The 15281-nt window shown below is 40.5% G+C and overlaps 2 protein-coding genes across 2 annotated transcripts in view; one reads left to right on the forward strand and one right to left on the reverse strand.

Annotated features, from left to right (window-relative positions):
* The window catches only part of LOC126484852 (neuroglian-like), a 46360-nt gene extending 38830 nt beyond the window's left edge, over positions 1-7530 (reverse strand). Inside the window, exon 1 of the mRNA XM_050108447.1 lies at positions 7527-7530. Coding sequence (XP_049964404.1) covers positions 7527-7530 — 4 coding nt within the window. The remainder of the gene's footprint in view (positions 1-7526) is intronic.
* The window catches only part of LOC126483665 (neuroglian), a 215071-nt gene that overhangs the window by 86402 nt on the left and 113388 nt on the right, over positions 1-15281 (forward strand). The gene's annotated exons all lie outside the window — the stretch shown is intronic.

The raw sequence follows: 15281 nt of genomic DNA on the forward strand, positions 1-15281 counted from the left end.
CATGTCATCTTTTTGGTAAGTAGCAATTCATTTTTTCCTAAATTGTTTATGTTTACTCTCCAACTGCCAAACCATTAGTTCATGCATTTGTACATATGCATAGCTACACAAATGCATATTCAGAAAACAAATGTTTTTGCTACTTAAAACAATCTCTTCTTTTTACTATTTCCACAAGAACTAAGTTTTCATTATTAAAAGCAATCACCTGTTTTTACTATTTTCACAAGAGCTATCATCTACAGTTAATACTTGTAAAAATGATTGGAAAAAAAAGAGAAAGATTTAAATAAATAACAGCATGAGTGGAGAAAAAGTGTGACATTCATTCATGAAAACAAAAGGAAGTCAATCGCCTAGTATTACAAATCAATTTTTTAAGTTTATGTTGACATATGTGGTTCACATCCCATACTGAGCAGGATGTGAAAGATTGCATATCTCTTTTCTAGAGCTGCAGATATTGGTAGTTCAGTTGGCAGATGGAACTGCAATACATTTCCTTAGCTATGTCCCGATGAAGTTCATTTGTTTATTGCAAAACTGAAGTTCTATTATATCTGTGTGTGTGTGTGTGTGTGTGTGTGTGTGTGTGTGTGTGTGTGTGTGTGCGGGCACTCATGTGGGTTTTAGGTTTAACCAATGAGTGAGAAACGCACAATTCCATTAACGGAAGTCTCCAACAATATTTTGTAAAAATTATATATATACCATTCCCCGGTGGTGGAATGAAGAACTTCATAGTCACACAATCCAATAAGTACACCTGGTGCAGAGTAAATGAGTGATTGACAGCTACCGCATTTACTCAAATCTAAGCCGCACTCGAATCTATGCCACACATGAGAAATGAGACTCGAAATCAACGAAAAAAAAATTTCCCGAATCTTACATCAATCAATTTGCCGACACAAATAAATGGATAATAGATGGAAGCAGCAAATTAAGATCACTCTAATACTAGCACAGTTCCAACAAAGTTTGCCACAGTTGGTCGCAAAATAGAAATAACAAAAGTGAACTGTACGCTGTATCCACTTACTAACAATGTGTGATATTATTAGAGAGAACGATAGTCGGGCCACAGAATCTCTCGCAAGGAACGAAGACTGAACAGGGTTTGCGAAATTACGCAATATCCCACGGTGTATGAGACTGTGGAACCTATCAGAGTAATGGATCTATCCAGACCCATTCTTACTCCTCTTAAGACTCCATGTTAACCGTAAATTATGCAACAGAATCGCTATCTTGAAATGCCCTAACACAGAACCATAAGGTGGGAAATTGCAATAATCCTGCTATATAACTATCCATTCAATCTATAGATTAAGACAGTGAACTGAAGGAAACTATGTGCTCCTCCAAATAAAAAATCAAATGAACAGGGTGTATACGCCCCGTGAGATCCGGAAAAAACCCGGGAATTTTTCATTGTTTTAGTTTTCAGCTAAATTTTTGTAATTTTGACTGGTAAGAACCGATACTCTAACAAAGGATATTACTGTATCCCGCTACTGCAGAATAATACTTCAACAATAAAACATAAACGAGAAAAAAAACTTATATTTCAAAGGAAATGCGCTATACTAAACAACGACACATAGTGCTCATGCAAGCTTCTGCCAACATCAAAATGTGTCAAAGGCTTTAGGAAGACTATGCAATGCTTCATAGCAACAAACTGCCTCCGTTGTGCGTGAAGTAACAACTGTTACATTAGATTTGTTTTAGAGTTACGAGCGGGCTCGTGCGCATGCGCAGTTGAGTCGCGTTTGATTCTCCACGATTGTAGGTGGTCTTGCTTCTGGCTACAGGTATGTCTGTTGGCTGTGCAAGCAGCCGCAGCGAGATGCTACCCAGAAAAGGGGCGCCAAATTCATATTCTTGAGGAAAGAACTTGTTTCACAAAGCGCCTAGCGTCCAGCGCACGTTTGTCTATCGATTATTCATATCTTTGAACTCACTTTAAGTTGATTTCTGAATGAATCATAAGTTGATTTTTGATTGCGTGATGTCTCTATCAGAAGAATCCTCGTCGGATCTAGAAATAGACTTACCACAGACAAAAGGGGACGGGGCTATACGAGCTGAGCGGAGTAAAGCCGAACGGATGTATGCCAATGTCCGATTATATGGTTGATTGGGGTTGCGAATGATCAGCATTGTTATAATTACTAGCGAAATCTATAGATTCAGACTACCAGAATGGAAATAAACCACTGACAGGAATAACAGGTGACAAAGATTACATATTATCTTCTTGATGTATCCAAGAAAATGAAATTTTGGCAGAAAATTTTTGACCAGATCGCTATACTAGTAGGAACAGTTGTACAGTCCCCGGCTAGCAGCCGCTTAAGTTCTATTTTGGAAGTAACGCGGTAAACGTGTTGTACGAAAACGTAATAGCGCCTTACCGGAAAATAAACGCGGGAGAACTAAACCTGTCATTCTGGCAGGGTTAGTGAAGTTAATCGGCGAACAAATTGTGACTGGCAGGAATAGCTACAGAATTGGTGATGGCAAGATTGTTTGTTAGAACGAGGAAGGAGAAGAAACGGGGACATCACACAAATTATGGAAAAATAACACGGTTCCAAATTTATGTAAAAATTTCGTAATACTACTTTTCGATCTCATGCTTGAGAAACTTATGCGTATGAATGAAATGTGAAACTATTTCCTAATATAAAGCTTTTTGCTTGTAGTAGGCCTAATAGGCATTTGATATTGGTACTTTGTGAATTATATTCTGTCTTCTTATAAAAATGACCATGTGTGCCAAAACCGTCTCGTTTATTTGGTGTGTGTTACAAAATTGCTCCAATATTAGAAAGGCCTATTTTGTTTTATGTAGCAGACAGTGACAAAATAGATGTAATCAGATCGAGAAACCACACCAGTCTTGTGTATTACTTGTGGTAACAGCTTTTTCAGTATTAGATAACGACATTTAGATTTTTCATGTAGCAAAATGTTTCACGAACTTTGATGAGGTAATAGATTCTTTCGCAGAAAGGAAAGGACGCCATGTAAAGCAGTAGCAAGATTAGTGAGAAAAAGTGCTAGGAGCTAAGGACTGAAGAAATGTGTAATGTCTTGCTTATCTCTTGTCTTTATTGGTTTTATGTATCCTATATTTAATTTTATATCACACAAAACAGCAAGTTATTAGCTAATAGGCAATAAAGAGCGCAAATTTTCTGAACAGTTCTTGTTCTCCCGATTACAAATAATCCCATCCGCTATTAATTGCGAGGTTTTTTTTTTTTTTAAAAAAAAAAAAGAAAGAAAGAGGGGCAGGCTGTCAAACCTGCCGACTGGGAGCAGGAGAGGCACCACAGGACATTGCAATTTCCACTGTCCTGAATATAGTCTGATGGCATCCATTACAAAATATACACGTTTCAATTCCACAGAGCGAAATACAGTGTCGTGCGGTAGAAAAATGCTTTATGAAGAGGCGTGGCACTGCACTTTGGCACACTTAAGACCAAATAATACGTCTTAACATTTCCTCGAACGCATGTGTTTTATGTTTCAGACTTTTCAGAAAGATATGCGCTACAAGATGAACATATTTTTGAAAATTCGAATTTTTTAGTATTGACCCGGTTCGCAAATATCGTAGGTCCGGGGCTGATGCATCGAGCAGCCTTGAGTTTTAGTGGGTAGTCTCCACGTGCTCCGTGTTTACATTTAGTGATTTTGCTGTTTCCCCCTCGTTTACTCTCAAGTCAAATGAAAACAAAACAGATATCTGTGGCCGGGAGCTATCAAGTGCATTAAAATGCATTCACATAATTACGCAAGGCTAAAATATGTCATTAGTTTCAGATTTTATTTTAGTTCCACTTTTTTGACAGTCAAGCATTAATCGCCTTGTGGAACAATGAAGTTATTTTTGTCTGTTTGGTAAAGAAATTTGACTTTTATAAACTTTTTCCGCAGAGGCAGCCAATGTATTTGAAACGAAATGTTAATTCCACAGTTACAACTGTTCGCTGCATTTGAAATTCAAGTTTTCATCTTCTAGCACGTATGGCATTTGCCACAATAAAGAACCAAGCATGATATAATACAGTACTGGTGCTCCAAGAAAATTTACATCCCGAAAACCACACTGAAAAGCGTAATATTAGGTCGAGGTCTACTTCATTGGGAATGCTCTTTAAATGTGCACATTGTAGTATTGTTCACGAAATCCCGATGCTCTTGCAGTATCCTCTGATGTCTTGTTTCTTTTATGACATAATGTATGATCTTATTAATATTTTACACGTACGTAAGCGCGTTGTCGCCTGTTGCTGCGCTCTCTGGCAACTGCTGAAACGAACCTATTTCTAACAGGTTGCGGGAAAATATTGCGAATGGTGGTTTGAAAAGCGTTACTTTCAAAGTAAATATCCTTTTATGTAAGTTGAACTATGTGCTAGAATGTGCCATGAATTTCTTAAATCACAGAGCGTTTGACTCTCATTTAAAAATCATCTCTTTGATGACGAGCCATTTAGAAGAATTTCGAACCCTGGAGATCAGACAGTTGGCATTATTAAAATTTTTACTGGCACATTTGTGTGATATAAAGTGTAACATGCGCAAAAATGATCAACATTATAGGCGAAAGCTTAACTTCTCTTGCAGTTTATTAACCTTAGAGACCAATATTATACGTGAAAGCTTTGCTTTTATTGTAGCAACACCATGTATATTAATTTAAACTATTAACTTTCCCTGTTTGTGTGTTCGTACTACTTAACAGTGATGTTGCTGTTGGCTGACTACATCACGAGTCCTAGGCTCAATATGCGCTGCCATCTGCTGTCGAGATCACGTGGCATGAGCTATGACTGGCTTACAAACGCGCATCGCAATATCGATTTCAATGTTTCGGAAAGTAACATGCGGTGTTTGGTGGAATTCCACTGTATGCTTTCGTAATACGAAAATACGCAGCGTACATGTTGCTGCACATCAAAGGTATTTCCAAAACGTGTCTTTTTCCGTGAGTTTCGTTTTCACAAGTGCCGGGAAATTCTACACCCGTGTATACATTCAAACGATTGATAAGGGAAAATATACTGTCACTTAACATGGAAAAAGCGTCTTTTCACCCAGGAGAAAGTCTATTTTTAACCGGGAAATCCGGTAATATTTTTTTCCTTGTCCGCGTATACACCCTGAATGAAACATAAACCGATTACTTATTTTATTAACCAATCACAAAGCATTTGCTTCAACATTCTATGAAAAAACAAAGTTAACTGCTGATTACTGCTAACAAGATGGGCTGGATGGCTACCGTATCCAAGGTGCACATTAAATCATTAATCCAGTACAACCCAATAATTAATTTTGAAACTGCAGTGGTCAATTGAATACTATGTCAAATGATACCAAGACATGAATTGGGCTTAGCGGAACTGTGGCAACAGTATGATTACTATACAAATGTTAACCACTATGTAGTGAGTCGTGCTATTGTATGCTCTCATCAATCAGCTGTGGCAGTAAGTCAGAGGACAGTGGTCATAGTGGAGAATCAAAATCTCAATGATCAGAACTTGAACACGTCCATGCGCCACAACATTTCCAACCACCATCAAACCAAGCGTATTCTATTTTCTTCCACCAATAGCATCTCAATGCCACATTTAACAAATTTCACCCCAGAATGTCGTCAGTCAAGGGCCAAACACAGCACATCTTCCTTGTTAGTTTGTCTTAGAAATTCCCATCTGACGTCAGCAGGTATTGGGCAAATCAGAGTGTAGTTTAACACTTCTGAATTTCCCAAGGCCAAACCACATTTGAAGGCTTGTACATTTCTGACGTCCCAGTAAGCACTTGAAATGGTTGCCTTGGGCCACCTCAAGAGGCAAGTCATGCCACAGGGCATTACTCCAAATTTAGTGAAAAGGGGCAGTAGGTTCCGTAAGCTTCCATTGGTGGCCACTTGACATATACAAGCCAGCATAAAGCTGTGTGCATGATACACCTGTCACATTCAGAGCAATGTGTGGGCTGTGCATTTCTGATATAGTTACAGACTAAAACTGTTAACCCCTTTACCAATGACCAGTGAAAGTTTGTTTCCCCATAATCAATCAATGTAATGAGACTCTAAGTACATGCAACTAAAGTGGCCTGTGTATTGCAAGTCATGAAAAGCGGCACATAAATTTAGTACAAATGGAAGGAGGCATGCCAGACTGCTTGTAACATTCTGACAGCTGTGTTGATCTTCCACATTGTGGGGAGAGCAACTAATGGAGGTTGTCCCTCCAATGCTACTTCAGCAGCCCATTGAATGGATTTGTTATATTTTGAGCTGCCCTTGGCTTCAGCACCTGAGAGTACCAATGTTGAGATGGAACTACTGGGTGGGCTTCGAGTATCTCTCCCCCTCCCTCTCCCTCCCCCCCCCCCCCTCCCTAGACATTTAAGACATAGCTGTTGGCACTTTTGCCCTTATGTACCCATTAAAGGTGGGAGGAATTTGGTATCTTCCAGTATCTCCCCCTCTCTCTCCCTCCCCCTCCTCTCTCCCTCCCCCTCCCTAGACACTTAAGACATAGAAGTTGGCGCTTTTGCCCTTATGTGCCCATTAAAGGTGGGAGGAATTTGGTATTTGTGTCTGCTGAGATTGCCATGGCAATGAAGGATTTGGAACCAATGGTGCTGGCAGCCAGTGAACTGGTTATGGTGGCCGCGGATAGGGCACACCCTTGTTGTGTATTGGAAAGAGCCTCTGGCTTCCGAGGTGCGAAGTTAGACAGATGCCAACTCAAGTAACTTGTGTGTTTGCTAGCTTAGAAGCCTGACTTGCTGATATTCTGCCATATTTAGACATTTGCTTGTTTAGGGGTATCTCTTTCTCTTGACATAGTAAGTGCACTGTTGGTGTTTCTGGCTTGTGCATAGTTTTAATTGGTTTAGCTCTATGGGTGTTAGAACTCATTGCTGACAACTTGGTTTGGCTTGGACATAGTGTATTGTTTTCCTCCCAGTTTGTGAATTCATGCTTTTGAACCTATGTCCCAAGAATAAGTTGTTAAACTGACATACCCTGGGAATAAGTTGTTAAACTTTTGGTGCTAATAACTGTATTTCAAAGACAATGGGGTACAAAGTCAGCCTGATACAACCATGTACCTCAAAGACTTGCTCCAGAGGTTCAGTTTTAGAGAGCCTCATGCTGTATCAGGAAGTGTGTCTCCTCAGCATGGACAATTTCATTGCTGTTACTGGGTCATCCTCAGCCACAGAACTCTCCTTCTGCTCTCAGATACTTATAGATTTTGCTCAGTGGGAAATTACTGATGACCTCCATTCAGGTGACCACTTCCTAGTCTGGATTCACCTACCGGATGGAGTAATCCTCAACAGAAAGCCACCAAGGTAGATGATAAGCAGAGGTAACTCTACATTGTTCAACCAACTGGCTGTGTTTCACCACCAAGCCTGTGTCCAGCAATGGGAGGACCACACTACACGTGTGATCCACCATGCCACTGACTTACCCATCCTGAAGTCTTCAGGTCATCTTGGAAGAAGATCAGGTTTGCGGCTCTGTGATGATTTATGCCCAACAGCAGCTCACAGCCTTTCGAACAGCGAGAGCCGAAGCTTGATGCATAATCGAGGAGAGCAAGATAAGGTCATGTCACGCATTACTGGACTCTATAGTTACTCTACGTGTATATGTATGGGAAGCCTTCAGGACGATTAATGATAAATGCACTTAGTTACCTACAGCAGTGGTACTGAAGCACGGGTGTTTCCAAACAATGGCCACAGACACTGCCCAGGCAATAATAGAGCATCATGTGATGGCTACTGCCACTGCTATCCAGGATCTGCCTCAACTGTGTGATCATTGAGAGGGATGAGTTGGGCTTCATATCCAACAATTCTGTCATACAACTGCTCTTTCTCCATGTGGGATCTAGATTCAGCACTATCGGAGACTTACGATACTGTGCCCAATCATGGCCGAATCCAATGTGGCATCATGCGAAATTTCCAAAGAGCATCAAAGAAAATCCTTCTTGAATGTTTTAATTTGATATGGTGGACAGGACAGTTTCACCACTTGTGGAAGGAGACAATTTTGATACCTCTCTTCACACCATGAAAGGAGTAGATATATCTTGTGTAACTACCGGAACATTGCCTCAGTGAGCTGTGTAGGTAAGACCTTGGAGCAAATGGGCAACCATCGTTTGGTCCTGGATATTAGAGACCAGACAGATCTCTAACCACCCTCAGTGAGAATTCAACAACCTGGCCCTGCTAGAGGTGGCAAATCAGCAAGCTTTTCCTATGTCAATGGCCTTGTAAAGGGATCTTTTTTGACATCAGTGAGGCATATAGAGTTACTTGGAGACAAAGTATTGTAGGACAGCTTTCATGGCCACCTACCCATATTTATTTGGTCCTTCTTATCTAAATACAATTTTAGGTACTGAGCTGATATGGTGTTGCTAAATAATTTTGAGCAGGTGAATGGTATTCCCAAGGAAAGTGTTGTAAGTGTTAACCTCTTTGCATAGCCATAAACAGTATATCATCTTCCGTAGGGAATCATGTACAGTGCTCCTTATTTGTGGATGATTTTGCAGTTTTTTGCATTCCTTCTTCAATACTGCAACAGTGACTCATCAGTTACAGCTTACAATGAAGAGGTTGAGGGAGTGGGTTACAAAGACAGGTTTTTAATTTTCTGTAGATAAGTGTTTGTATGTGCACCTTAGCCATAGGTCTTATGGAGTGGAAGGACATATCTGCTGCAGTTTTAGAGGGCTTTTGTGACACTGTGATTAGACTATGGGTGCACGGTGTATGGATCAGTGAGACTTCTTTCCTGAAGATCATTGGTGCTATCCACAATAAAGGAATCAGGCTGGCCACAGGTGCTTACAGGATCAGCCCCGTATGCAGCCTCTACTCCTTTCATTAAATCTGTTTACCCTGTGACCACAAATTCCTGAATGCCTTCACTGCAATAGAAACTCTTGCTCTTCAACAGTTGGAATGACATTTCCAGCGTCATCTGAGGAAACTGCCCCAGCTACTCCTGTCTTGTGCCCACAAGGGACTCCTATAGCTGAGAAAAATCCTACCAATCTGATCCAGTCCTCCCCTATCAACCCCTCACAGCTCTCCAACCATGTCTTGCTGACTTACTCCATCTTCTAAATTCTCAAAAACTTCTTCCACTGCTCCTGATCACCCATCCCGTAACACGGTTGTCAATTTATTTGGCAAAACCCTGACTCCTGCAGAAGTCTCAGTACTTTCTAAAGGGCTGACCTTAAGCTCCAAACCTAATTTCAGCCCTGACAAACTTCTAAAGGACCTTATTTCCTTTACTCATTCTCTGCAGTGGAAACATTTCTTTCCCGCATGCACCACTGGCAACAGCCAACCAAAACTTCGTCTAGAACCTTGTTCAAAACAGTTCTAGCCTCCCTCCAACTGTGACCCTCCTCTGATTCCAACCAGTCATCCCCTGGTAATCCACATTTCTAACCTGGCTTCACCTCCCTTTCCTAAATTCTTCCCCAGTGAGTGCAACATTGTTCCTATGGAACACACTGCTATGCATTACCTGAAAAACAATCCTAACATTATCATATTGCCCGCATACAAAGTTTCCAGCACAGTGGTCATGAACTATAGTAAATGTGGCTGAAGGTCTCCACCAACTTTCTGACACCTTTGCAAACATGACCTCAAACAACTCCTTAAGACCATTGGTTCGTCCCAAAATCTGACCTCTGAATCTGTCTCCCTCCTTACACCAACAACCACCCACACTCCTCCCTTATCTACTCCCCAAACTCCATAAATCCAACCCCACAATCTCCCTGCTAGTTATCCCATTGTGGCTGGGTACAATGCTTCCACAGAACAAACCTCTGCTTTGTTGAACAACACCTTCAAACTATTGTCTGTAGCCTTCCAAAATACATTCAAGACACTGCTCACTTCCTTCAGCTCCTCTCCACAGATCCTTTTCCATTAACACTAGAACTGCTTGTTGGTAACTGTGGATGCAACACCCCTGTACACCAACATCTCCATGAATATGGTCTTGAGGCCTTCCCAACATCCCCCACAATTACTTCACTTTTGAAGACCATATCTATAAACAATCCATGGTACTGCAATGGGTACTTGCATGGCACCATCCTATGCCACCTTATTTATTTGCCATCTGGAGGAATTCTTCCTGTCCAGCAACACCTAAAACCTCTCGACTGTTTCAGATTCACTGATGACATTTGCATGATCTGGATTGGTGGCAAAGACTACCTTTGCTCTTACCTCGATAATCTCAACATCTACTCCCAAATCCACTTTGTCTTGTCCTGCTCAACTCATCGAGACATCTTCCCAGATGATGATCTCTATCTCTCTTATGGCTCCATAACTACATCCATTCATATCAGGCACACATCCTGGCCGAAACCCTTTGTAATCTGTTCCCACTGGCTCACCTTATTTTTGCCCTTCTCTCTCATGTCCACACCACCCCTTCACCTCTTTCTCCTCTTCTTCATCTCTACATTTCTTTTCTTTTTTTCCCTTTCATTCTCCCCCCCCCCCCTTTTCCCTGTATCTCTTTTTGCTGTACCCTCTGTACTTCTTTTGTCTTGTTGTGCAGCCGCAGAATCATCTGTCCAAAGACCTGCCTCTTTCCCATTACCCTCTCTTTGTGCCCTTCCCATTTCCATCAGATCAGTCAACTGGTTTCAATAATAAGTCTTGCTGTTGTCACAGAAGTGTTCATTTGGGTGTGAATGTGTGTACTTTTGCTAGAAAAAGAGCAAGATCTCACAAGCTGGTGTGAATGCTTTTACCTATTGGGTGTTGCTGTGCTTGATGCATTGCTCTGCTCCATCCAGGAATTTCCGCTATGCTATCTATTATCTGTCCTATTTTTATTCTTCTTAAAGATCCAGAATCTTTTTGTATTTCCATTTATATTTTTTGTTTTAAAAGCTGCAGAAAAATAACAGAAATAGAAAAAAATAAAATGGGAGTCTGCCCCTACATGGTGAGACACAGGCAACTGCATGTGCGGATGTGTGTGCTGGCAGAAGTTGTCAATTAACTCTCTCAGATCTTTCATCCAGTGGGCACATTCCTTTCCACTGATTGAGTAGTCCAAAAATTATTGTACTTCTGTTGTCTTGAAAACACATTAGTATGGATTAATGACCAACCCGTGTTCACATAGCTATGACGTAAATATTTGCCAAAGGTTGTGGAGATGATCTGTCTTGTCATGTGAATTGGGAATCTTATAAATGTACTTGTAGCTGAAGAGCGGATCATGTGTTACCTCATCCAAGAATTCCTGACAGTTTTACGCTGTTACCAAGTCCAAATAGCATTTGGGTGAGGACATATGGCGTTCAGTCTACGTGTACTTTTTTAATGACCTGTGGAGCGGTTGCTATTGGTAGAACATGGATATGAGGTCGAGTGTTGAAAATACCTACTTGCCCCGGATCATAATGACAAAGTCTTCAGTGCGCAAGACAGGGTAATATTATATTGTTGTCAGTGTGTTAATGTGCCCGTAAATGCCACATGGTACCCAGCTGTTATCTTTCTTTGGTGCAACGTGCAGTGATAAAGATCAGCTGCTGTTTTATGGGTGGCATACTCCCTGGGTGAACAGTTGGGGAATTCTTGTCTGGCCACGTTCAGCTTTTCAGGTGTCAAGTCTGTGCAGTTTTGCACGAATGGGAGATCCAGGCATCACGCCAGTTTGTTGTACTGTTGAACATCTTATAGGTACTGACATGAGTAATTGGTGGGTGATGCCTGGAAACTGGTATAGTTGATCACAGGAAGGAGTCTCTTGCCAATTGTCCAAATGCTATGGTGGAACAAACATATCTATAGCTCATCGATCAAGCTATTAATCAAATGAATCATTGATAGTGAAGGTCAAGTATGAGACCATAGAAAGACAGGAAATCCACTTCAGTAATTTGGTGAGGCATGCTGGTAACAATGATTTGTGTCAAAGACAAAAATCGATTGGCAGCATTACACAACCACTGTTGACTGATTAACAAAGTACAAGTGACTGTCACAGAAGGCAGCATGCTTGACAGACAGAGGTTTCAGCACCTGTGCTAACTAGGAATTATAATTTCGCCTTTACTTCTTTGACAAATGGTTCACAACTGTCTCCTTGTAAGTCAATCACTGTTACTATTTATGTCACTGGGCATTTCTCATATAACAAGGTGGGTGATACTGGTGGGCTTGATCATTAAAATTGGGATGGTACCAACATATATTTGTTTGTATCTACTTCAGTCCCTGGAAAACTGGAAAAGGTGCATAGGATGCTTTGTTTGAAGCTCTGGTACTTGCCTGGGCAGTTCAGCTACTTGTGCTTCTCTTCTGCTTTGGAAGAGACAGTGACAACATTAAGCAGACAGATTTATCTTTGCTATGTGATTGGTTATTTGTGCCAACACATTAAGATTCCTAGTACATAACATCAAGATTTTTTGAGCATCGGAAGGTAAACATGATAGCCAAAACTTCAAAACTGCTTTAGAATGTCTTCATTTATTGCAGCCCCCTCCCCTTCCAACCGTATTGGAGGAGCTGCAATAGTATACAATCTCCAAGACCTTCAGTACGCAAAAATCCCATACTGTGATAGCCAGTGGATAAGGGTGTAATTGATTCTGCCATACTTATGCTCCTTCTGCACCCATCCCTCTACCCTATAGCTCCTACCCCTGTGACTGTTTCCCACTGCAAACTTGCCCTATGCACCTTCCTACCAACACTTGTCCCAGCCCGGTAACTGGCAAAACATATATTATCAAAGGGAGAGCCGCCTGTGAAACAACACATCACATACCAGCTGTTAAGTAAACACTGTACAGCTTTTTACATTGTCATGGCTATCACACAGTTATAAATCAGGATGGATGGGCACAGGCAGAGGGTGTATAATGGCAACACACAATATCCTGTTGCAGAGCATGCTCTACAACTTGACAGTCATGACCTCGGTGCCTGTTTTACCACACGCGCATTTGGATTCTTCCTGCAGACACCAGTTTCTCAGAACTCCGCAGATGGGAACTAGCACTACAACATGTTCTTGGTTCTTGCCACCCACCTGGCCTTAATTTAGGTTAATTCCTTCCATCTCAGCATTTCTTCACAGTAACTATTCACTTAATTTCAATTTGTTACATCTGTCATCTCCTGTCCTTTCTATTTCTCTTCATCCCCCCTCCCACCTCTGTTACATACAATGCACTTAGATTTTCAGTCTTATTAACTATGCACAATGTTTTAGTAGTAATCTCTGTCTTGAATATTACCCCATCTTCCACCTTCTTATCCCGTCTGGCAAGTCTCATATGACCTGGAGTTCTTTCCTGAACTGTACCATTTTCCTGGACCTCTACAGTCCTTTTCTTTTCCTTCACCCTCTTTCTTCCCCTGTAGCTCTTCTGCCCGAAGGAGGAACCACTGGCTCTGAAAGCTTGTAAAAGTTAAATCTTTTTGTGTGTGTGTTCTCCTGCCGCCACTTAGTGCGTAGATTTTTTATCTATCCATTTACATTATACAGCTTAAATAGTTACAATTATTTCCATTATGTCCATCTCTGACTCAATTCCTCCTCTATGTGGTGAATAGCACTCTATCTTTTCCATATTGTTGTGTATTCTGACTTAAATTCAATGAAAATAATCTGACCACACCAACTTCTTTCATAATTTTTTTTTTGTTGTCATCTGTTTTAATCTCATGACATTCAGAATGTCTGGTTCTGAATCATACCATATGCGTTTATGAGAAGTTGGGTTTCACTCCATTTCAGTGGTACCAACCTTATAAGATTTTGAAAGCGTTGATGTTAGAATTAGATCTTCTCTTCTGTATCACTATCTCCAATTAATACAGATGAATCAACTCCGAAAATATTACATTCACAAGTTGGCTGACATTCACAGGTAAGTTTATAGAGAGTTGAAAAAGTGTTGGTTCTAGTGTGGAATCTTGAGGCATACTCTGCAATATCTTATTCCACTTAGAATAATCATTTCTAGCATTTAAATTACTTTCCTATTCTGTAAGCCACTTCAAAGAACTGCCACTGCTGTCATATTTATATAAGTTGTAGTATAGAAAGGCATGATATTCCATGTGAAAAGCCTATGTAAGATTATAGAAGAGTGTTGGAGCTTTTCTCCTTTGACCTAATGTTGAGCTGCTGTTTCCGACAAAGTTTCTTACTTCATTCACAGTGTTTTTTTCCCTGTTGGAATCCAAAACCATTTCAAAGAATAATATTCTGCAATTTGCAGTGCAGCAATTTTATCTCATACTTTCAGCAAGATTGCAAGAATGAAATAGTAATAGTTTTCCATGTTTTCCCCTGAGCCTTTCTTTAACAGAGGTTTCACTGCTGTATATTTAACACATTGGAGAACAACATTGTTTGAAAGATCAGTTAATTAATGAAAATATTAAGGGCCCTATTACGTGATAAATTTCTATAACAAGTAGTGTGGGTATCCCACACTAACCATAAAAATTTTGTTTCTTAATGAAAAAGTAACACTTTCCACAGCCATTAACACAACATTTTTTTAAGGTTTCCAAAGTGCTCCCATTCCTAATCAAGGCTAAAGTGATTTTTGAGACTTGAAAATGTCACTGGAACCTTATAGTTTCATTTGAATAAAGCACCTGTGCCTGTGTTTCAGGCAAGATCCCATGTCATTCAATGCTGAGGTGCTATCCCAGTACAGTTGGAGAGCCTCTGCAATGCTGTTTGAGTGTTAGGGGGAATACCAAGCAGGCTCAAGTGTGAATGGAAATTTGGACTGAGAGAGGCATGCTAGGGTAATCTGTGCAGCTGTGCAAAGTCACTGTGCCATGGTGGTATAGTCGTTAACACTATGCCTATGAGCAGGAGACCTGGGTTCGACTGCAGGCCTTGGTACAAATTTTCATTCATCCTTCAGTCTGTATATACACATCATAGTTGTTTGAGACTTGAGAAGGTCTTTGGAACCATACAGTTTCCTTTGACTAAAGGGATTTACTTTACTCTAACAAAATGCTATGTCAAACTCTGCTTTCATTACATTTAAGAAGGATTCGTTTAAGCAATAAAGATATTTGTGACAGGTTATACAATAATTTATCATTTGACTTAGTCAATTATATTACAATTTCTAACACCAAATGAGAATTTTACAACTGGCTGCCCT

The sequence above is a fragment of the Schistocerca serialis genome, chromosome 6 (assembly GCF_023864345.2).
Source record: "Schistocerca serialis cubense isolate TAMUIC-IGC-003099 chromosome 6, iqSchSeri2.2, whole genome shotgun sequence".
NCBI classification, from domain to species: domain Eukaryota; kingdom Metazoa; phylum Arthropoda; class Insecta; order Orthoptera; family Acrididae; genus Schistocerca; species Schistocerca serialis.